The 24,959-nt window shown below is 45.0% G+C and overlaps 1 protein-coding gene across 1 annotated transcript in view; it reads left to right on the plus strand.

Moving 5' to 3' along the window:
• CHRM3 (cholinergic receptor muscarinic 3) overlaps positions 1 to 24,670 on the plus strand; it is a 280,686-nt gene extending 256,016 nt beyond the window's left edge. The window contains exon 3 of the mRNA XM_039219769.1: positions 22,685 to 24,670. Coding sequence (XP_039075700.1) covers positions 22,704 to 24,476 — 1,773 coding nt within the window. The 5' untranslated portion in view covers positions 22,685 to 22,703 and the 3' untranslated portion in view covers positions 24,477 to 24,670. The remainder of the gene's footprint in view (positions 1 to 22,684) is intronic.
• Positions 24,671 to 24,959: the final 289 nt, after the last annotated feature.

The raw sequence follows: 24,959 nt of genomic DNA on the forward strand, positions 1-24,959 counted from the left end.
TATCTGGGGCCATTTCTTGTACCCTGAAAAGAAATATCAATAAGTGCTTTTTGTGCTGAAGCCCTCAGTATATTTTTCGCTCCAGATCCGTTTATTTGGTGACAACTTTGCTTGTACCAAACAATGACTGTGTAGAGGGCACCCCTGGTCCGTGCCTCCCGCACTCGCACGGTGACTAAGCCATTAACCTCGTGTGGGCACAGCACCTGCAGGGGCCTTTCCCTCAAAGGCCACCGAGGGAATCCTCTGCCCCTACAAGGTCCATTTCGATGGCGGGCAAGGTGACTCCGCTAAATAGCTAACCGATCAAGTGCACTGGGTTAAAATCGTTCCTCAGCCCCTCTCCTTCTCTGATCCGTCACATGGAAACTAACCTCGCCCTGATTCCCCACCAGAGAGTCGAGGGGATTGCTGAGTAAAAGGCTGTCACAGCTCTTTCTAAATGACCTCCTAGTTATCTCTAATTGATCAACAAAATTCTGTTAGGATAGTTAGTACTGCAAACGCTGCTCCCTCATTTCTCCATCGCGGGCACTTTGTTACTTCAAGCCAGTCATGTGACAGTGACATTTCTGAGGAAGGAAGGAAGATAAGGTCTGGTTCCTGAGGCAGAATCTAAGCCTTGACTTCATCTTCTCGGGTGCCCAAACCTTGGAGAAAGTGCAGGAGGGAAGTCTTGGGTTATGATCGTAGGCAGCACATGATGGGCCTTGTGCAGTATCCGATGGCCAGAGGATGGCTCAGGAGATGTGCTAACGACCAGTGATTTGGGGTCTTTTGCATGAGGGCTTCCAACCCTGATGGATATGTATTCTAATTTAAAATATCACAGGGAAGAAAAAAATAGACGTTCCCATGGAAACATTTTCTCAGGGCCAGCTCTTCTGTCTCATTATCATATCTTATTTAAATATTTCCTGGAATCAGTTTCAACTTAATCCTTCTGTAGGTCTTCCATCTTCTGTGGCCATGGATAGCATATTATCTGGTCAGAGGTTTTCTTGAAATAAACTGTAGCATTGTAGGCAGTCCTGTGGATTTCCATATCGTGCTTTCGATAGTTGCGAGTTTAATATCATGTGATAATTTCATTTGCGTTCACTTCTAGATCTCTAATGAAGAATTTTAAGTTGGCTGAACCTACCATTCCTTCAAAAACCCCAGTAGACACCTGCTTATAGCTAGAGAGGGGTACCATTTGTCACGCATTTGCTAATTGTATTTCAGCCTGGTTCCAATAAGCATCACTGGGCCATTGTGTGAGCCACATTGTACCAAACACGTGGAGGAAACTTTCCCATAAGCCTTTCTTTGGTATATGATTGCATCAAAGCGACTTCCTTTTTGTCAGTCTTTATCATTCTTGGAAAAACTAAGTCCCTCAAGTGTGAGATTTGCATGTCCTGGTTTGTCCCTTTGTGTCCTTATAAGACTGCTTAAGTGACTAGCTTCCCTAGGTTGACAGACGGATCTGTTTACTACTGACTCTGCGTTGACACCAGCCAGCCAGCAGAGGGAACCCTTCTTTTTTTCCCTCTCCCTGGCCCACCCTTTTTTTAGCGTGATCATTTGGTGGCATGCGTTGGATCACATGGGTTCTTCTTAACTCCTTCACCAGTGAAGGAGAGCAACAAAGGACTTTGTCATGTCCAGGGAAGCTGCTAACTGGGAGCCAGTCTGGTCACTGGGTCGGTGGCTCGTGGAGGTGATGTTTCAGCCCTCAGTCTCAGGCTGGGATATGCTGAGCCTGTGTCAGACACCTAACCAATTCTAAAGGACAGTCCTGCCAGAGGAAATAACTCATAATGAGAGAAGGGGGTGGTTAAGAATGAATAAGACATGCTTGCAACAAAGAATACAGATTAAACTCAGAAAGGCCCTAACCCCATAATTCTGGGATTCTTCCATGTACCATTTCCTGCTTCATCTATTACAGAAGAAAGAGAAATTGATTCTCAAACTAGCAATATATGAACACAACATTAACAACATGTTTTATGCCAGTCACAAAAAGGCCCCGTTGGTAGAGTAGGTTGAACAAACCACGGACACTGTGGTTTAGTGTCCAACACACACAGTTCGTAATCCCAGTACTGCTACTTAATTCGTCTGATGTCCCTTGGGCAAATTCTTAACTCCTGAGCCTTAGTTTTCCCAAACATAAAATATTAAGAATGTCCACCGTCCAGAATTACTCTAAGGATTTACCCTAATGAATATGTACTTTGAACATATACATAATATATGTGCCCCATATGGGATAGACACTCAACAGATGATGGTCTGACCAGTTATTATAGAATTGGTTATGTTATGGGTCATGTTGTTCCTGATGAAATATAACAGTCCTACACTCTGCACAGCCCTGTGCAAAGTGCAGTTCAGTCTCCAATACTAATGTGATGTGACGTGTTGAATCACCGACATCATAAAGACTTTAAAATCATTTGGGTCTGGGATTTGGCCATTGATAAATTTGCCCTTCAGAGAAGCATGGCCACTCCATTGCGGTATATTATTAGTTCTATGAAGTGACTGATACTTTGCAGATCAATAGTGAGATACAGTTACTATCTACCACAGGGGCACCTGGGTGACTCCGTCAGTTAAGTGTTCAACTCTTGGTTGCAGCTCAAGTCATGATCTCACGGTTCGTGAGTTCAAGCCCTGCGTCGGATCTATGCTGATAGTGCAGAGTCAGTTTAGGATTCTCTCTCTCTCCCTCTCTCTCTCAATCTTTGTCTTTGCCCCTCCCAGACTCACAGTGTCTCTGTCTCAAAATAAATAAATAAACTTAAAAAAAAATCTACCACAGACAGAGACTTCACATCGCAGCCAGTGCATCATAAGCGTAACCTGTCTTATCTCAGGAAAGAGAAACACAGACCTCAGAGGGCGAACCCATCTTCCCAGGTGACTCAGGTGTGCGCAGCATGTGATCACGAGACTCTGGCTCCAAATTGTGTCCTTGCTGGGTCACATATGCATGTCAGCACCATTCTTCGCCCTCTGGAGCTCAGAGGCAGGTGGGGAGACATAACGTTTCTGAGCTCAAAGGGGCAGGGAACCCCAGCGAAGCCCCAACAGCAAGTGCCTAACTGCCCAGAGGAAGGGCAATGTGATGGGGATTTCTAGAAATAATTCCAGGCATCAAACCTCAGTATTCTGCCCACGGTTGTGTTTTGTTTGTTTTCATTCTGAATCCTCAGTATAATTTCTTCTTTTCTGCCTTAGAAATCTTTTCACTTTATGGATTTCATACGTCCAGTATTTAATTTTTTCATTCATATTCCAGTCAAGTTTTACAGTAAGGATTTGCACTGTTTTGTTATACCAGTTCAGCCTTATCCTTTGCTCTTTGTTTTTAATCCTGTGGAGCCAGAATTAATAGTGATATGAGCTTTACTTTCCATTTGGTTTCAGGAAATTCAAAACAAGAGATCATTGTTTTCTCATATTTAATTGTGTGGGCTGTGCCAAAATATACATTTTATTCTTTTATTTAAATCTCACAGCTTCTGCTCTCATTGTTTTGTCTTAACAGATGCGTAGTGCTTTCAAGTCACTTTTTTATACTTTATCATGCTATGAGAGTTTAATGTCCATTTGCTCCCATCAAAATCAGTGAGCATTCCTGGAGGTTAGTGTTTTAAGAAAAGGGTTGACCTCCCCTGCATCTTTTCCACCAGAGTCCTTTGGTATCTCTTCATTTGTTTGATTTCTGCACGGCTTTGTGATGTGGGCCAGCTGCTGGGACGTGGTAACATGGCCCTCTGCCTTCTTTCTAGAAGTCCAGTAGAGCAAATAGGGAAAAGGAGTCTGGAAATCGGTCATTTTCCTGTTCAGAGGATTATAGAAATTCGCATTGGCCACACTCACGCTGACTTGGCATCATTTGACTTAGAAGAAGAAAGAATTGTCAGCAGATGCTGTGTCTCATACTCTTTCTGCCGTGAAAACCTATTGGAGTCAAGGACATAATGTGCTAACTAATGAATACTGGTCCATCCCTCTGTATGGTACTGGGTGCCTTTTAAGCATGTGTGACCTAGATTCATTTGCACTGAATGAGAAAGCTGTCCACGATATATTGTTAAATAAGAAACAGCAAGGTAGACAACATAATACACGTGGCGTGGTTGGGAGCAATATCTTGAGTCAGACTGCCTTGGTGCAAATCTTATCTCTGCAGCCTACAAGCTGCGTGACCCTGACCCAGTAACTTAATCTCTTTGTGCCTCTTGTTTCCTCGTCTGGCCATTAAATGAAAGAGTCTTAACTCACAGAATTGTTGTGAGGACTAAATGGCTTAATATGCGTATAAACACAGAGAACAGCGCCGGGCATGTAGTGAGTGCTTAATACATATATAATTTTGGAAGGACATATTATTTACTTAACAAGTGAACTGTTGCCAGCAGTTACCTCCAGGGCATGGGATGAGCGAGGCAAGGCAGGAGGTATACATTCATACATTTGGGCATTGCTTGGAGATACTTGGGCACAGTTAGGTGTGCAGTGAGGGTAGAGGTTAGGAAAAGACGGAGAGCCGGCCGCAGCGAGCCGCGGGGCCCGGGGGACAGGACTTTCCACCACTAAGTGCCCTGGCTTCTCCACACTTCAAGCGGAAGGCCTGGCCATCCCCACCTCGTGGGATTATGGGATTATTGTAAGGATCCAGGAGCTACTACAGGCGCACTTGGAAGAGCGCCGGGTCCCTGGAGAACAGATGTTATCGATGGCTGTACTGGAAGGGAAACAGATCAGAACCTGCAGCCCCTGGGGTCATCGTAATGTTTGTCTTTAAAATCAGGAGAAAGGAACCAAGAAGGCATGTCCCTGAAAGGACAATAGAAATCAAAATAAAATTGTGGGGTCTTGCTTACATTTCCCCAATTTTTTCTCCTTCCCGCAAAGCCTTTTAATGTCTTGGCCGTGCAAAAATTCTTCACCGATTGTACCAAAGCCATCTCGCTGCTGTGTTCCTTTTTTTTTTTCCTGTTACTGGAAATTAATTCTCCCTGTTCTCCACTTTTTCCTCTTCAGTAGAATTCATTTGAATCTGGGGGACTTTTTGCTTTCAAGGGGGAATCACAATTACTATATCTTTCTCTTGCCTGATTTGCTTTTATAAGAAAAAGTGAATATTACTTTTTCATTTTATTTATTTTAGAGAGAGTGGGAGAGGGGCAGAGGTAGAGACAGACAGACAGAGAGAGACAGAGAGAGATAGAAAGAGAGAATCCCAAGCAGGCTCCACATTCAGCACAGAGCCTGACGCGGGGCTCAATTCCACGATCCTGGAATCATGACCTGAGTTGAAAATCAAGACTCGGACACTCAACCTACTGAGCCGCCCAAAAGTGAATGTTATTAATATTATTAATAAAACCATATGTGTGAGTATCCATCCACTGAACGTGCTGCTACCTAGGGCCTGCTTTCTTCCTATCACAGTTGTGGATTCTGAGACAGACTTGGAAACTCAAAAAATAAGAATAAAAATGCCTTTTCCTATTGCCCTCTAAAGAGATTTAGAACCTGGCAGTAGAATGGAGATCCGCAGATACAAGAAGCGATGTGTCAAGTCTCTGACCAGGGGATGCACAGGTGGGCGCCTCACTGGTGCGTCCCAGGGACTTCAGCTCTGGGCGTGGTCACACAGCAGGAGAGAGAAGACCGACCCTTTTTTATACACCTACTGAGGGCCCTCCGGGTGGCTCCATCAGTTAAGGGTCTGACTCCACTCAGGTCATGATCTCACAGCTCGTGGGTTCAAGCCCTGCATCGGGCTCTGTCCCACAGCTCAGAACCTGGAGCCTGCTTGGGATTCTGTGTCTCCCTCTCTCTCTCTGCCCCTCCCCTGCACTCTCTCTCTCTCAAAAATAAACATTAAAAAATAAAATAAAATAAAATAAAATAAAATAAAATAAAATGCCTATGAGTGATGACAGTTGTCCCCCCTGCTTTACGTATTATCTCTTTGAATTTGCCAAACAACCACGCAGTGTCACTATTGCTCATGACAAGCTGGGACCCAAGCCCGGACGATCACTTGACAGGACTCCCAGCACAGCGGCGTGTGGGTCCAGGGTCACAGGTGCGAGGGCCAGAGTGCACCCGGGGCAGCAGAGAACGGTGACAACGTGATGGTGTTTTCTGTGTTGTTTCCCCAGACAAGTCTGTTTTTGCCTTGTGCCCAACACGGAGGGATATCTGGAGAGACAGTGTGGTTGAGAACTCCCCTCTCTCTCTCTCTCTCTCTGTCTCTCTCTCTGTCTCCCTCTCTGTCTCTCTCTGTCTTTCTCTTCTCTGCCGTGGAAGAGGCTGAGGCAGTCCCTTCATGGTGGGTGCTCCTCTTTCCCAGCCGCACCTCCTTTCTGTCCGGAGTCACGATGCCACTGAATTCTTACCTTCTCGGACCAGCCCTGCCCAAGGGCGCTGTCCTTCTTTTCAGGGGCCGCTCATCAAACGTGACCTCGGTCTCTGCCTCCCTGCCCTTTACCCTCTGCATCCACATCTCCTCGAGCCCTTCTGTTATCAGCTTTTCTGTCCTCAGTGCAGCTGCGGTGATCTCAGTTATGCCGGAGCGCAGGCCACAGTTCCAGGTCTGCTGCGGGACAGAAATCATGCCAGATCTCTGAGTAACAGTGAGTGGGTGCCTCTGGTGAATTGAGAGAGAAAAACTCAATCCCAGTGCTGCGATGGGAGCATGTAGGGTGTGCGGGCTACACTCGCAGATGCTGTTCCCTCGACCTGGAATGCGGTGCTTTGTTTCATGCTTGGCAGACTGGGTTTTATTTCTCAAGACTCGCCAGATACCCTCACCCACTCAAGCAAAGCTGGTTATTCACAGGGCTCCTTCTACTACAGTGATTTGGTGTAGCTGATGGTGTCCCTAAGTAGTGGTTTCTGGGGAGCAGGGACACTATCCCCAGTCCGAGGCCACAGTAAGTGCTCAAATGCACACACTATCTCAGATCACGACTGAAGGGCTGAGCAAATGATGACAAGATTGATTCCTGTAGGTGAGGAGGGTGGAGAGTGTGATTTCCAGAGGAATTAAATGTGAGCTGATTTCTTTCTTTCTTTTTTTTTTTTAACGGTTTATTTATTTTTGAGAGAGACTGAGCATGAGCGGGGGGGGGGGTGTGCAGAGAGAGAGGGAGGCACAGACTCTGAACCAAGCTCCAGGCTGTGCAGTCAGCACAGAGCCCAATGCGGGGCTTGAACTCACAAACCACGAGATCGTGACCTGAACCAAAGTTAGACGCTTAACCGACTGTGCCACACAGGCGCCCTGTGAGCTGAATCTTGAAGAGACTTTGCTGGCCGCTTGCCAGGTTTGTGAGTGCCAGGACGTTTTCCAGGCAGATGGAAGGTACATTTTCCTGGATCTCCATTTGTCTTCACACGAGAGTTTCTCTGCCTCTGGACTACAAACCTCCAGGGCCAGATAATTCTTTGGTGTCGGGGGTGTCCTGTAGGATGTTTACCAGCATCCCTGGGCTCCCCCCTCCCCCACTAGACACCGGTAGCGCATTGTCCCCCAGATGTGACCACAAGAATGTATCCAGACATTACCAAATGTCCCCTAAGGGTGAAGTCACCCTGGCTTTAGAACTCAACAGAGGTTGGTCTTGTTTAGCCTTGAAAAAGCTTTTCTGTAAAATCAAACAGTCATAGAAACTTAATAGTCTTACCATTCTTGAGAAACTGCTCTGGACCCATCAGGCTATGCTGAGTGTTCCCTACACATTCTATCTAATCCTCAAGAAGGATAGACAGAGCAGGATCAGAGTACTCCGGAAATTGCCCACCTGAAGGAAGGGGTGTGTTTGCTGACCTAATGGGCTCTGGCTGGGCTCGGTCCCCCCTTACACGCACGCCCGCAGGAGACTTCTACTTCCTTCTTTTTTTTTTTTTTTAACGTTTTATTTATTTCTGAGAGAGAGAGACAGCGTGAGCAGGGGAGGGTCAGAGAGAGAGGGAGACACAGAATCTGAAGCAGGTTCCAGGCTCTGAGCTGTCAGCACAGACCCCAATGCAGGGCTCGAACCCACGAACTGTGAGATCGTGACCTGAGCTGAAGTCAGATGCTTAACCAACTGAGCCACCCAGGAGCCCCAAGAGACTTCTACTTCCTTTGCAAACAGTCTTCAGGACGTGTGGGGATGGGGAGGTGCCGATAGGCGGAAGTTTCAAAGGAAATCAGATATATGAAATACATCCAGCTACAAAAATAAATACTCTGATAAATATGGACCTTGAAAAAAATCATAACTAGTCTAACTGAAAGCAATCATAAAACATAAATGTCAAGCCAAAAGAATGTTCTTCTCCAGGTGTCTTTTCAGTATATAAATGGACATGTTAGAAATATGTAGTCCAGGTGCACCTGGGTGGCTCAGTCAGTTAAGCCTCCAACTTCGGCTCAGGTGTCCGACTTCAGCTCAGGTCATGATCTCCCGTCGTTCGTGGGTTTGAGCCCCGTGTCAGCCTCTGTGCTGACAGTTCAGAGCCTGGAGCCTGCCTCTGATTCTGTGTCTCCCTCTCTCTCTGTCCCTCCCTTGCTCATACTCGGTCTCTCTGTCTCAAAAATAAATAATAAACATTTAAAAAATTTTAATTAAAAAAATATGCCGTCCCCATGTCTGCTTTCACTAGATTTTTCATCAGAGTTATGTCTATGAGTGCATGACATCTGATCACAGTTTACAGACATGATTCCTCACCCATCACACACACACACACCGTCTTCAAAGGAAATAACAGTAAATGTTCAGAATAATGAGAAAGTAAGAAGTAAACCTTAGATCCTGAAGGTTTGCGATAGAACCGAAACCGGCCACCCTCTTTCTGTTTTTCCCTCACCAGCGAGTTAAGTAAAGGGATGGGGAGTTAGCCCCTCTGGGCTTTGTTTTCTACTTCTTGCTGTTTCTCTAGAAATTCTAATAACAGAAGGTTTGGGGCTCGAGAGTGCTGATGCAGGTAATTAGTCCAATGCAGACTTTTGTTTCTGAGGAACCACCGCGTTATTTCAGCACCCAGCTGTTGCGCACAACAGTAGTGAGGCAAGTACTTTGCCAAGCAGCCTTCATTTTTGTTGTCAAATTGCATAAAACCTATGAAAGGCAGCAACCAAGGGAGCAGCATGATCCATCGACTTTTTAAAAACAAGCTTTCTCTTTTTTAAGTGGAGTTTTAGTCCCATTTTGGCATTCTGGAATGTTCTGTTCTCAACATGAGCAATTGCACCGTATTAGGGCACGTCTTTCCTCCTGGCAGCTCCAAACAAGAGCTAAGTGCACAAAGTTGGGTTCTGACTGTGCCAGTCCGCCAAGGTTTGATTCCCTTTAAAGACACGTTTGATTGCAGAGGTTTCGTTGACCCTTTTGATATCCCTCTACGCGCCGCATGACTGAGCTGCGCGGAGGTGCCGGCTCACGGGCCTAGGGGGGCTGGGGGCAGCCTCGCGCCTGCCCGCCGGCGGCGTCCCCGGGTCTGCTTTGCCACCTAGTGGCTGCCTCTGGTATCGCCTCTCATCTGAACCACGTAGCGGTGGGGAGTCCTTTTAATTGAAGACTAGTGAATTGTGACCCAGAGACCCTCTGAACAAAGAAGGTGAAGAGAGACCCACAGCAAACCCTGAGAAGTGATGCGTACTGATTTCTGAATGTGGAGGAAGCACTGAATAGTTGGCCTTAGAAAAAAACATGGTTGTGAACTGCAAAGGTGTTTTTGGTTCTTTCCCTTGGCCCTTCGTGATTAGTGATGATGATGGTGATGATGATCATGATAATAGAGGAGGAATTAATTTAGACTTCTAGAAAAAAAATCAATTTACAAATTTTTGATCATTTCAGGAGGTTTAAAAATTTGCAGCCCCCAATCCTTTAGTCTCAGGATGGCTTAGAGGAAATGAAATGACTTTATCTCTGGGAATTAGTCGTTAAAAAATTCCTTACACTTACATTGGCCTTTTAGGTTTCTCTAAGCACTTTTACATGGGTTTTCACATCGGGTATTTACATTTTTAAATTTTTAAAACACCATCTAGGTAGTTTACAGATTTATAATGCCAAAAAAACTTTTCCCATAACTTCAGGGGGAGTAAATTTCTCATAAAAGTGTTACTTTCCACTAACCTTAGCACTCTCAAATAATTCACGTTTTGTTCCAGTTCTTCATTTTAAATACTAATAAAAGAGGTCACAGTATCCACAGTTTAAAGAGGCTTTCAAACATTGCTGTCCAGGACCCGCAGTACGAATTACATTTTATGTCATGACTGCATATGTGAATGTGTGTGTCCTAAACAGAAGTCGTCCGAAACAGTAGTTACAGTTATTATATGTTCTGACATGCCCTGTTCAATTCTGTGTCTTTTCCTTTTTATTCTCCAGTTAGCCCACTGATTGGTTTCTGATTTCTATTATTGAAACTCAGCAGATCAGTTCTTTATGTGCTTGTAAGTATAATGTGGTAAAGACAGTCTGGAAAAAGATACACTCCAAGATGAAATCAGGAGCCAACCTATATATGCACAGATGTCACTAATCCACGTGGAAGGATAGGGCATTCCTCCCAGAATCCTGGGGTGAGGGCATTCGTGTCCCCACCCACTGGCAGGATCGTGCTCATTTTTGTATACCTTGCCTGAGATCTGCAGCCTGAAACACTTCCATACCAATGCCCTGAATGTCCCACCTACCCCCCTGGGCTCTGGCTCCCACCTGACGGGATGGAAATCTGCTCTGTATCCGTGTTCAGATCCTCCCTGACCACCCCCTTTGCCCTTGGGCAGCCTGCGTTCCTCAGCCTCCTCCCTGGGATTGCTTACGAGGTGCTGAGATCAATAAGCCTGCAGGGGTCTCTGTTCCCACCACCTGTTTCTTCCTGGGCATGAAAAAGCTTCCCTTCGGTCTCCGCACCAGTGGACGTCAGTTCAGTGAGCGTAGATTATGAACCTGCCTGATTCAAAATAAGCCCTACAGCATGTAGGCTTTTGGTGGACAAACGCCACGGTGTGTAGGCTGTTGAGTCACGATGAGGAAGAGTACTGAGCCTAGAAATGATATCGCCTTCTCAGGGAAAGCGCCTTCAACAGGAGCCCCGCGTTTATCACGGTTTCATTTGGATCTTACCCAGGATCTTACCCTGGTTCTTAGGAAGTTACATAGTATGAAAGGCAGAGGTATGGAAGGAAAGAGATTAGGTGACCTCCATGTCTAAAAAGTATTTTTAGATATTCTTTATGAAAGCCCTATGACCTTTTGATCAGTTTCCTCTGAGGTCTTACCAACAAGACTTCCATCGTTGAGCCAAGGAGAGCACGAGGAAGCTTTTAAGAAGGTGAATCTGGCACAGGGGGCCAGGGAGGTCATGGAAAACGTCTCAGGTACCTGTACCTGAGTGAAAGTTGGAGGAGGAGGGGGTCTTGTGTCCTGGCCACATTCGGACACCCCCTTACTAGATCCAGTGGGTTCAGCCTCGCTATGGATAGACTGGGGTCCCCAGAAATGCACCCCATGTGGGCTGGGGATAGAAGATGGTGTGCTGTGTAGATGCATGGCCCCTGTGGACGCCCCCACTGAGGAATGAAGGGGGGCAGGGCCCCCACAGCTGTGGGGAGACAAGGTCCATGACTGACAGGAGACCTGGGTTTTACTGCGTGTCAGATAGAACATTAACTATTCACGTATAAAGTAAGTATTACCTTTTCAATCCACGCAGGCTGCAGTGTGCCAGTAAGGACTCTTATCTTCACGTAACAACTGAAATCTGTGTTTTCACGCCCCATTCCCCATTGGGAGTCACCATCCAGTTAGCAGCTTACCACACCATCCGTTCGCCATTTCACCCTTGGATCTGGTGGGTGGGTTCCCGGGTTGGTTCCTGGGTGGCTGGGTTCCCGGGTCAGGGTGTTATGAAGCTGAAATCCAGGGCATCAGCTGGCCTGAACTGAGCTCTGGGTCATGAGACCGAGGGAGTAGCCCCTCCAAGTGCGTGCAGATCTGTTGCAGCTGCTGCCCTGGTGACCCAGAGGCAGGGAAGTCCCCCCCCCCCACCTTGGGCACCAGGCATGGAGGGTGTGTGACCCACAGCCCCTGTGACCCCTGCTTCACCAGCAACCTCAGACCTGGTTTTTCCTGACCCTCTTCTCATGGAGAACAAACACCAAGGTGGCAGGCAGAAGATTCTAGTATCTTCCCCTCTTCACTGTCTTCCCTGCCTCCCTTTTTCTTTGGAGATGCGTACTTATCCCATTAGGAATGTTACAGATTAGGCTGAAGTCCTCTTTGTCTGTCACCCTCACCCTCATCGTCTTCCCCAACAGAGACATCACTGCTACTATGTGATTTGCATCTTTCTGTCTCTTTAGGATAATTTTAAACATATAAGTATCTATATAAGACACATACTATTTTTGTATATGTTTTATTGCTACCTGAATCATATCATGTTTATTCATCACCCCACATGTGTTTTTTCCTACTCAACAATATATTTTTAGAGTTTTTAGAACTAAATGTGTATATATCCAGCAATGAAATCATCGCCACGACCAAGGTCATGAAGCTCACTTATCCTCTATGTTTTCTTCTGGAATTGGAACTTCAGGTCTTACTAGTTAGATGAGGGGCACCTGGGTGGCTCAGTCGGTTAAGTGTCCAGCTCTTGGTTTCAGCTCATGTCATGATCTCATAGTTCGTGAGATCAAGCCCCACATCTGACTCTGCGCTGATGGTGTGGAGCCTGCTTGGGATTCTCTCTCCCCCGCCCCGCCCCCCCCGCCCCTCTCCAGCTTGCTCAAGATCTCTCTCTCTCTCTCAAAATAAATAAACAAACATTTTAAAATTTTTAATTGATAGATCATTGATAGAAAAATAGATAAACTTTTATTTGCTATATTCCCTTTATATATTATGGGATTTTTTTTATCCACTCTCAAACTGATGTTCTTTTAGTTTTCCTAATTGTTGTCATGCTAACAAATGCTTCAGCAAACATCTTGCGCACACCTCCTTGAATACACACAAGATTTTCTAGAGGACAGATACTTGGAACTGAATTGCTGGCTCACGGTGTACATATTTTTCCATGATCCTGCTGAATCACTTTCTGTAGTCATTTTGTCCATCTACTTAGTTTTAATGGAGTGAGGAGGGGTCTTCCACATGTGATTAGGCCAGCACACCATTCTCTGATGCCCAAAGACTTAAATGTTTGTAGATCAAAGGAACTTATCCCTAAAACCCTGTTTCAGCCAGAGTATTTATTTAAAATTTTTTTTCTAAATTTTTTTTGAGAGAGAAACAAAGCACAATCAGGGAAGGGGTAGAGAGAGGGTGAGAGAGAGAATCCCCAACTCGGAGCTTCATCTCACAAGTGTGGGATCATGACCTGCGCTGAAATCAAGAGTCAGATGCTTAACCACAGGAGCCACCCCGGCGCCCCTCTACCAGAGTATTTAAAGTCTGTTTTTAAAAACGCACTTTGAACATGGTCGGATTTCTTTCTCCCTGTGTTCTGCGGTAACAACCCAGCACTGAGGACACGAGAAGTTGGCATTAGTGGAAAGCAGGCAGCGTATCAATTAATACTTCCAAGAATTAGCCTGTCACACCGTGTTTCTTACCCTCTTCATAACCCACAAAGAGTAGGCTGTGGCCACGGTTTTTGTTTGTTTTTATTCTGATAAGAACACTTAACATGAGATTGACCTCCTTAAAATTTTTTTAAAGTATATTTATTTTGAGAGAGAAACAGAGCACACAAGTGAGGGAAAGGCAGAGAGAGAGGGATAGAGAGGGAGAGGGAGAATCCCAAGCTGACACCACACTGTCAGCAAAGAGTCTGACCTGGGGCTCAGATTCACAAACCATGAGATCATGAAGTCAAGAGCTGGACACTTAACCAACTGAGCCACCCAGGCGCCCCTCTTGAAAACAATTTTAAGTGAGCACTACAGCGTTGTTAACTGCAGACACTGTTGTGCAGCAGGTCTCCAGCACTCATTCATCTTGCATAACGTGTGAACATTGACTAGTAACTCCTTATTCTCTCGCTCCCTCTACACTCGCCATGGCTAATCTACTCTTTGCTTCTACAAGTTCTGCTATTTCTGATGCCTCATATAAGTGAATAATAATGCAGTATTTGTCCTTCTGTGAATAGCTTACTTCACTTGGCATAATGTCCTTAAGGTTCATCCATGTTGACACATATCACATTATTTCTTTTTTTAAGGCTGAAAACTATTCCGCTGTGTGTACACACCATACTTTCTTCATTCCTTCATCCATCCGTAGATATTTACTTTGTTTCTGTATCTTGGCTACTGTTAGTAATGCTATAATGAACATGGAAGTAAGCGCTAGTAGCGCTTCAAGATGCTAATTTGAGTTCTTTTGGATAAATACCCAGAAATCATTGCCAAGGACAGTGTCCTGAAGCTCATCTGCTGTGTTTTCTCCTAGGAGTTTTATAATTGCATGTCTTATGTGTAGTAAGGCTTTCATCTATTTTTGGTTTTTTTAAATTTTTTATTTATTTCTGAGAGGGGGAGAGAGACAGCATGAGCAGGGGAGGGTCAGAGAGAGAGAGAATTCAAAACAGGCTCCAGGATCCGAGCTCGCTGTCAGCACAGACCCCAATGCGGGGCTTGAACCCACTAACTGTGAGATCGTGACCTGAGCCGAAATTGGACGCTCAACCGACTGATCCACCCAGGTGCCCCAAGCTTTCGTCTGTTTTGTGTTGACTTTTGTGTTAACTTTTGTGTATGGTATAAGATTGGAGTCCAGTGTCATTCTTTTGCAGGTGGCTGGCCAGTTTTCATTTGTGAAAGAGACTGTTCTTTCCTCATTGTATGTCTTTTGCACCCCTGTCAAAGATCAGTTGACCACATATCCATGGACTTATTTCTGAGCTCTGTCTGGTTAGGCCAGTATCATACTCTTTTTTTTTTTTTATGTTTTTATTTATTTCTAGGAAAGAGAGAGAGAGACAGTGTGAGCAGGAGAGGGTCAGAGAGAGAGGGAGTCACAAACTGAAACAGGCTCCAGACTCTGAGCTGGCTGTCAGCACAGAGCCCGACGCGGGGCTCAAACCCACGAACCGCGAGATCATGACCTAAGCGAAAGTCGGACGCTCAACCGACTAAGCCACCCAGGCGCCCCCATACTCTTTTAATTATTATAACTTCGTGATATTTTTAAATCAGGGATTGTGTTGCCCCTAGTTTTGTTCTTCTCTCTCAAGATGGTTTTGGTTCTCTGGGGTCCTTTGCGGTTCTATATGGGGAAGCCATCTTTACAGAGTAAGAAATGTGTCTCTGAGAAGCCAGGCATTCTGCCAAGTTCGTACTCCTTCTCAGCCAGCCCAGAACTCAAACCCAATCAAACAGGCTCTGAAGACCGTGGTTCTTCAACTTCCTTTTGCTGCTTTCCAGGGAAAAGTTATTACGGATAACAACAGCATCATATTTATTAATGGAAGTGATGTTAATGCATCTCATTAGGTGGTAGCCTGAGATGAGCTCCCATGACTTCCTAGACATCTCTCCCCCTCAGAGCTAAGTCACAACAGGGTTTTGCTCATAATTTGCTTTGCTCACTACTTTCCATCTCCGAGTCAAAAGGCTTTTTTCTCCTCAGTGACCTGTTCACCTACCAGATTCACATCCTTCTTCTCGCTTTCACATATGAAGATATTAGAAGGAAACAAGTGTAATTATCTGGAGTGAATGCATGATTATCAACCACTAACTTATTAATTATTGTCCTCTAGATGTCCTATGACAAGGGGGGAGAGGGCGTAACTACAGGTTATTCTCCTCAAATGGCTCTTTTGCAACAGTAAAATTTTTGCTCAATTCATAATCCATATCTATGGTATGATGGACAGAGACTAGAATATTTTTAAAATAAGAAAAAGCACATATCTAAAGCTTTTAAGGGGTATGAGATATTGAATTAGTGTTGAATTACAAAAAGAACAATGGCCACTGGTAGATATGCCAAAGAATTTAGGTCAAAGATCACCTGTCTGATAGTTCATGATTCACAGGGTTTCTACTGATTAATGAAGAAGCCTGTAGGCTCCAGGAGCACCAGAACTGGGTATTTAATGAACCCAGGATAGAGAGATAGTCCTATCCATGGGTGTCTTCCTCAATTCTGGTTTCTTTTATATTCTGTGTTCCAACCAAGTATAATTGGAATGGAATATTATCCATGTGATGCTCCACAGATTCACAGGATGAAATGAGCCAAATGAAGAGAATTGAGCTCAGGCATATTTCTAAAATTCCTAGATTCACTAACTCACTAATACAAATTCACTAGTATAAATTCACTAATATTGGTCAACCAAGCAAAGTAATTTGCTTTTGAATTTTTATAAATGTAATGTGATTACCTGTGGGGAGCAATATGACATTGCCTAAAAACACTTTGTGCTTAATTTTTAAAATAACTATTTTATTCATATCACATATGTCATCTGGGGGTAAGTCCATGGAGAGGACAGCTCTGAGTCATTGAATTCAGTGGCACCAACCATAGTGACCTAAACCTAGTTGTGGCTTAACGAGAAGTGTTGATGTTGAGGGTGACAGTTACATTAATTGGGACCCTTTTTGCTGCAAATGGCAGTAACCCATCTTGGGTAGCCCTGGCCACAAAGATAATGGCTAGCTCACATATATATCCTGCAAGGTCAAGGAGGATGGGTTGACCTTAGGAGTGTCTCGATCCACCTTTGAGAAGACATCATGATCATACCGTCTCTGTGCTGCACACTGCCTGTCATCTCTCTCCTTCCCCCATATCTCTGCTCTATGCTTGCTTCTCAGATCTTCCATGTGGATATAAACAGGTCACCAGAACCTAGAAATCCTCAGGAAGACAGAATTACCCTCTCTTTCCAGGGCTCAAATCAGCTCCCTAAATTTCCTCTTGCTGCTCCTGTCGGCATGTTCCTCAGGCCCATTGCTGAGGAAGAGGAGGCAGGACCACGTGATTGATGTCCATTTGTGATTGACAGCAACATGCAGAAGAATGAAACTAGATCACTTTCTCACTCCATACACAAAAATAAACTCAAAATGGATAAAGGACCTGAATGTGAGATGGGAAACCATCAAAGCCCTAGAGGAGAAAGCAGGAAACAACCTCCTTGTCCTCAACGGCAGCAATTTCTTACTTGACACATCCCCAAAGGCAAGGGAATCAAGAGCAAACATGAACTATTGGGACCTCATCAAGATAAAAAGCTTCTGCGCGGCAAGGGAAACAATCAATAAAACTAATAGGCAACCAGCAGAATGGGAAAAGATAGTTGCAAATGACGTATCAGATAAAGGACTAGTATCCAAAATCTATAAGGAACTCACCAAGTTCCACTCCTGAAAAACGAATAATCCAGTGAAGAAATGGGCAGAAGACATGAACAGACACTTCTCTAAAGAGGACACCCAGATGGCCAACAGACACATGAAATGATGCTCAGCGTCCCTCATCATCAGGGAAATACAGATCAAAACCACAGTGAGATACCACCTCACGCCAGTCAGAGTGGCTAAAATGAACAAATCAGGAGACTATAGATGCTGGTGAGGATATGGAGAAATGGGCACCCTCCTACACTGTTGGTGGGAATGTAAACTTGTGCAGCCCCTCTGGAAAACAGTGTGGAGGTTCCTCAGGAAACTAACAATAGAGCTCCCCTATGACCCAGCAATAGCACTGCTAGGAATTTACCCAAGGGATACAGGAGTGCTGAGGCATAGGGGCACATGTACCCCAATGTTCATAGCAGCACTCTCAACAATAGCCAAAACATGGAAAGAGCCTAAGTGTCCATCAACGGATGAATGGATCAAGAAGATGTGGTTTCTCTATACAATGGAATACTACGTGGCAATGAGAAAGAATGAAATCTGGCCATGTGTAGCAACATGGATGGACCTTGAGGGTGTTATGCTGAGCGAAATAAGTCAGGCAGACAAGGATAGATACCATATGTTTGCATGTATAGGTGGATTAGGAGGAACTTAACGGAGGACCATGGGGGATGAGAAGGGCAAAAGTAGTAGGGGAGAGGGAGGGAGGCAAACCATGAGAATCTCTTGAATGTTGAGAACAAACTGAGGGCTGATGGGGGTGGGGGAGAGGGGAAGGGGGGTGTTGGAAATCGAGGAGGGCACTCGTTGGGATGAGCACTGGGTGTTAAATGGAAACCAACCTGACAATAAACTATGAAGGGGAAAATAAGGAAGTTTTAAGAATTTTGAAGGGTGCTGCACAGGTTATGTGAGATTCAGAGCACACAGCAGGGGCTGGGGTGGGGAGGGCAAGTAGGAAGAAGGGAGGAATATAATGTGGACTGTAGCACCACCCAAGTGGGACTTTGGTGGTATCCAGGAGGCTTTAGAATGGAAGATGCTGGAGAGATAAAAGCCATTTGGAGAGTGTAGGAAATTAGCAGGGATATGGTGCAGGAAGGAGACAAATGCATGATGATGGGTGAAAATGTGAAGAAGAAAAAAGTAATGCTCATCTGAGAACATATAGTGGAGGACGCTGGAGAGGCAGCTTGATTCCCTGGGAGAAAGTGGCTATTTACCTCAGAGATAGCATGTTGAGCTGAGGTGTTCGGTTCAAGACGGATCTGTTCTCATCTATCATTATAGGTGCATCTGTGATGGGGAAGATGGGCAAACACCTTTAGGAATCCTACTGTGGGAACCTGGGAACCAGGTGGGGGGAGAGGGAACAGATAGATCTTCTACATACGGATGTGGGAAGGGACCATACACGCAACAGAGGACCGAAACAGCATGTTGAATCCTGAATACAGACATCCCATGGTGAGAGCAAGCTGGAGAGAAGGATGAGTTGGCTGCACCTAATAAAACCCAGAGATGTGAAAATAAGTAAGGAAGAGGACTCCTCCATCACCTATCATTGGATATTAGTGCATTGGGGAGATTTCATCTATGGATTATTCAGGAGTAGTTCTTTTTTTTTTTTTTTTTTAATCTTTTAACGTTTATTTATTTTTGAGACACAGAGAGACAGAGCATGAGCAGGGGATGGGCAGAGAGAAGGAGACACAGAATCTGAAGCAGGCTCCAGGCTACGAGGTGTCAGCCCAGAGTGAGGGATCAGCCCAGAACCCAACACGGGGCTTGAACTCACAAACTATGAGATCATGCCCTGAGCTAAAGTCGGATGCTCAACCAACTGAGCCACCCAGGTGCCTTAGGAGGTCTTTTTTTCTTTTTAATATTATTTTTTGTCAGGTTGGCTAACATACAGTGTGTACAGTGTGCTCTTGGTTTTGGGGGTAGATTCCCATGATTCATCGCTTACATACAACACCCAGTGCTCATCCCAACAAGTGCCCTCCTCAGTGCCCATCACCCATTTTCTCCTGTCTCCTGCCCCCCATCAACCCTCAGTTTGTTCTCTGCATTTAAGAGTCTCTGATGGTTTTCCTCCCTCCCTCTCTGTCTGTAACCATTTTTTCTCCTTCTCTTCCCCCATGGTCTTCTGTTAAGTTTTTCAAGTTACCCATATGAGTGAAAACATATGGAATCTGTCTTTCTCTGCCTGACTTATTTTACTTAACATAATACCTCCAGTTCTATCCGCATTGCTGCAAATGGCAGGATTTCATTCTTCTTCATTGCCAAGTAGTACTCCATTGTATATATAAACCACATCTTCTTTATCCATTCATCAGTTGATGGTTATTTAGGCTCTCTCCATAATTTGGCTATTGTTGAAACAACTACTATAAACATTGGGGTAATTGAGCCCCTATGCATCAGCTTTCCTGTATCCTTTGGATAAATTCCTGTAGTGATATTGCTGGGTAATCAGGAGTTCTTAAACTCTTCTTCTCTGTAACAGAACAATACATTAGAATATTTAGACTATTTAAATTTCTTTTACAATTTCAAATAGTGCTGAAGTAAATACAGATAAGTGTTATGCATGTAAGTGTAGTGCCTTTGTATGTTCAACCATTTATGTATTTTATGTGTAAGTACTTACACACACATTCACACACACACAATACACACATACTACACGTACATGCTGTCAGCTCCCAGAATCTTGGAATTTATGCATTATTTTGACACATGCTGCTAAATTACCTTTTAGGTTGTTGACCAGTTTACCCTTCATCCAAGACTATGAAATTATTTCCTTCACACTGTTGTCAATACTCCATGAATCAAATCATTTATAGTTTGCCTATCTCTTAGGTGACAAATGGTGTCTCATTAATCTTTAAATGCACATTAATTCCACTTTAAAGAGGTGCATAAAGAGTTTTAGCTACTTAGGAGAGGCCAGTCCTATGCAGCATCAGGATAGGCTGGTGGGAAGCAGAGAAACATCACAGTAAAACATGGAGGTGGTGGGCTCGAGATCATCTGGGTGTGATAATCTTTCTGTTCCCCTCCTCCATCACTCATTAGCTTGATCCTTGGACAAATAACTCTCTGTGTCTCAGTTTCTTGTGAAATGTGATTATTTTAAAGATTAAGTGAGATAAAACGTATGTTGAATTTCACATGTACCACATAGGAAGTATCCAATACATATTCTTTTTTAGTCATTACTGTTGCACTAAATGGACCTTTGAGCATCCTGAAAGCCAAAGCAAAGTGAGTTCACCACTCAGTAAGAAGAATATTAAAATAACAATAGACACTACATTTATGTAGCACGTACTATGTGCCACACTCTGTACTGAGTACTTTGCATATATTAAAATATTTTGATAAGAAACAAAATTTGTTTGACCACTTACTATGGAATTCTACATTAAATTTCCCAACAGTTTATTACATTATACAGAATATTTCATTCCTATTTTTCAATGAGGAAACTGGCACTCAAAAAAGTTAAGAAATAGAGGTCCCTCTGGGTGGCTTAGTCAGTTAAGTGTCTGACTTCAGCTCAGGTCATGATCTCACAGTTTGTGAGTTCAAGCCTCGCATCAGATTCTGTGCTGACAGCTCAGAGCCTGGAGCCTGCTTCTGATTCCGTGTCTCCCTCTTTCTCTGCCCTTCCCCTGCTCACACTCTTCTCTCTCAAAAACAAACATTAAAAAAAAAATTTTAAGTTAAGAAATACCCAAGATCCCATCACCAGAAAGTAGTTGAACTGAGATTTGAACCTATGCCTTTGGGACTACAAAGTGTTCCTGCTACAGGCTGAAGCCACTCCAGGAGGCTGCATGTCAATCTGACCACCCTCTGTTGAAAGACTCTGACATGCAATGTCTAAAGGCTTGATTCAGGGCTCTTGCTGTGTGATGTGTGCACACATTTGTATGTAAGAGTTTACAGATGAACACTTTTCTTAAGTTTATTTATGAAAGAGAGAGAGCATGCAAGAGAGTGGGGGAAGGGCAGGGAGAGAGAGAGAGAGAGAGAAAGAGAGAGAGAGAGAATCCCAAGCATGCTTTGTGCTTTCAGCACAAAGCCTGATGCAGGGCTCAAACCCACAAACCGTGAAATCATGACCTTAGCTGAAACCAAGAGTTGGACGCTTAACCGACTGAGCCACCCAGGTTCCTCTGGTTCAATGCTTTTTAAATCAAGAGCCTAAACACAACTAAAGTGTTCCCAGTGGTATTTTGCTATGATCAGCAAACCGATTCATTGAATGATACCCACTGAGAATGATTTACTGACTCAGGTCCACAGTAGCTGGTGACGTTTGCATCCGTAGGCCTCATGACCCCAGAGCCTCCGAGAGGATGGGGCAGGTCTCCCCCAAGGTTTCCCATGACAGTCTTACTGGTGATGTATTAATTGTAACGATTCTTAGTTATTTATATATTTTGGTAACAAGTGTTTGAAAGAACTAATTGCAGTTTTGCATCTATTTGTACACAAATGTGCACTCATGGTGCTAAAACACTCTTTGATCGTTGAAGTTAAAATATCTATGAGTACTGGAAATATCCAAAACTGGCTTGGGGTGTTTAGAATATTCTGTTAGAGATCCTGTCTATTAGCAAGCACATGGCAGCTGCCTCGTGTACTGTTACCAACCACTACATGGATCCAATACACTGTTTCCCACCTGGGTCCTGAAGAGGTGATACAGTGTGAAGTCATTTACCCTTATCTCGCTCCTTACTCCAGGGTGATGTTGCTCAGGATGGTGAGGCTTCAGTGCTTGGGCATCTCTCTAATACTGCTTACATCTGCAGCCTGGGATAGGTAAATGCCCAGGAGGAGAAAATTCAGATGAATAACATCAGTGTATCGAGTAGCATGATGATAAAGCTATGCTAGATAAGTATCATAGGAGCATCTAATATTTTCCGCCTTCTCTTTAAACTAAGAGAAGTAAGGATAACAGCATTATGTGCACGTGTACGTAGTAGACACTTAAGAGTAAGGACAGTGTGGAGAGAAAGAGCAATATTCAGTGCACGCTTCCAGCTAAGTGTGCTCAAACAAATCAGTGCCTACTTGCTCTAGACTCCTCACCTTTAAAAGTAAGAGGAAGAGCTTGATATTTCTAGCCTGCCTGAGGGTCAGCATCCTGTAAGAGGTCTCCATGTCTTTTAAAGTGTTTGATCAATGCAAAGAACCAGAGACAGACATTTTGCTAACTACATCTTTTTTCTCTTATCTCCCCAGACTATGTCAGAGAATCACAATGACCTTGCACAATAACAGTACAGCCTCGCCTTTGTTTCCAAACATCAGCTCCTCCTGGGTCCACGGCCCCTCGGATGCAGGGCTGCCCCCAGGAACGGCCACCCACTTTGGCAGCTACAACATTTCTCGAGCAGCTGGGAACTTCTCCTCTCCCAATGGCACCACCAGTGACCCTCTGGGAGGTCACACCATCTGGCAAGTGGTCTTCATCGCCTTCCTGACGGGCGTGCTGGCCTTAGTGACCATCATCGGCAACATCTTGGTGATAGTGGCCTTTAAGGTCAACAAGCAGCTAAAGACAGTCAATAACTACTTCCTCTTAAGCCTGGCCTGTGCCGATCTGATTATTGGGGTAATTTCAATGAATCTGTTTACTACCTACATCATCATGAACCGATGGGCTTTAGGAAACTTGGCCTGTGACCTCTGGCTCTCCATTGACTACGTGGCCAGCAATGCCTCGGTCATGAATCTTCTGGTCATCAGCTTTGACAGGTACTTTTCCATCACGCGGCCACTCACATACCGAGCCAAACGAACCACAAAAAGAGCCGGCGTGATGATAGGTCTGGCTTGGGTCATCTCCTTCATCCTTTGGGCCCCCGCCATCTTGTTCTGGCAGTACTTTGTTGGGAAGAGAACTGTGCCCCCAGGGGAGTGCTTCATTCAATTCCTCAGCGAGCCCACCATCACCTTTGGCACGGCCATTGCTGCCTTCTACATGCCTGTCACCATCATGACTATTTTATACTGGAGGATCTACAAGGAAACTGAGAAACGCACCAAAGAGCTTGCTGGCCTACAAGCTTCGGGGACAGAAGCAGAGGCAGAAAACTTCGTCCACCCCACGGGCAGCTCTAGAAGCTGCAGCAGCTACGAGCTTCAACAGCAGAGCATGAAGCGCTCGGCCAGGAGGAAATACGGACGCTGTCACTTCTGGTTCGCCACCAAGAGCTGGAAGCCCAGCGCTGAGCAGATGGACGCGGACCAGAGCAGCAGCGACAGTTGGAACAACAACGACGCTGCCGCCTCCCTGGAAAACTCGGCCTCCTCCGATGAGGAGGACATCGGCTCTGAGACAAGAGCCATCTACTCCATCGTGCTCAAGCTTCCCGGCCACAGCACCATCCTCAACTCCACCAAATTACCCTCCTCGGACAACCTGCAGGTGCCTGACGAGGAGCTGGGGGCAGCGGACTTGGAGAGGAAGGCCGGCAAGCTGCAGGTCCAGAAGAGCGTGGACGATGGAGGCAGTTTCCAGAAAAGCTTCTCCAAGCTTCCCATCCAGTTAGAGTCGGCCGTGGACACAGCTAAGACCTCTGAGGCCAACTCCTCAGTGGGTAAGGCCACGGCCACTCTACCTCTGTCCTTCAAGGAAGCCACTCTGGCCAAGAGGTTTGCTCTGAAAACCAGAAGTCAGATCACCAAGCGGAAGCGGATGTCCCTCATCAAGGAGAAGAAGGCGGCCCAGACCCTCAGCGCCATCTTGCTTGCCTTCATCATCACCTGGACCCCCTACAATATTATGGTTCTGGTGAACACCTTTTGTGACAGCTGCATCCCCAAAACCTATTGGAATCTGGGCTACTGGCTGTGCTACATCAACAGCACCGTGAACCCCGTGTGCTATGCCCTGTGCAACAAAACATTCAGAACCACTTTCAAGATGCTGCTCTTGTGCCAGTGTGACAAACGCAAGAGGCGTAAGCAGCAGTACCAGCAGAGACAGTCGGTGATCTTCCACAAGCGCGTGCCCGAACAGGCCTCGTAGAGTGAGGGCTGGTCGATCGCGGTGACCAAACGCACACACATCAGCCCACAGACCTTAGCAGGGAGTGAGGCGAGGGTGGGGGCAATGTCTGGGCATGATAAATATGTTTTTTATCACCCAGATATGGAAGGAGCTGCCTGTTCACTGACCCACTGAATAAATCCATTTTAATAGAGAAAGTCAAATACCAATTCAGCAAAAAAAAAAAAAAAAAGAAAGAAAGAAAAAAGAAAACAAGAAAGCGTATTACCGAATATAAAGAGATTTATTCCGAAATAGACTTCAAGTGTTTTTTTCTTAAAGAAAGGAAAAAAAATTGTTTCGTAGCAATTACATACCCAAATTGATCTGCTCGGTTCTTGTAATTCCCGTTAGCGCTGGCATCTCAGATGAAAGTAACTAGCTGACACACTTGGCCGCGTCCTTTCCAAGGATCCCGCGCAGAACACGTCAGGCTAGTGACCCCGTGGTTCTGAAATTACT

The sequence above is a fragment of the Hyaena hyaena genome, unplaced genomic scaffold (assembly GCF_003009895.1).
Source record: "Hyaena hyaena isolate Hyena2069 unplaced genomic scaffold, ASM300989v1 scaffold_833, whole genome shotgun sequence".
In the NCBI taxonomy this organism is placed as follows: domain Eukaryota; kingdom Metazoa; phylum Chordata; class Mammalia; order Carnivora; family Hyaenidae; genus Hyaena; species Hyaena hyaena.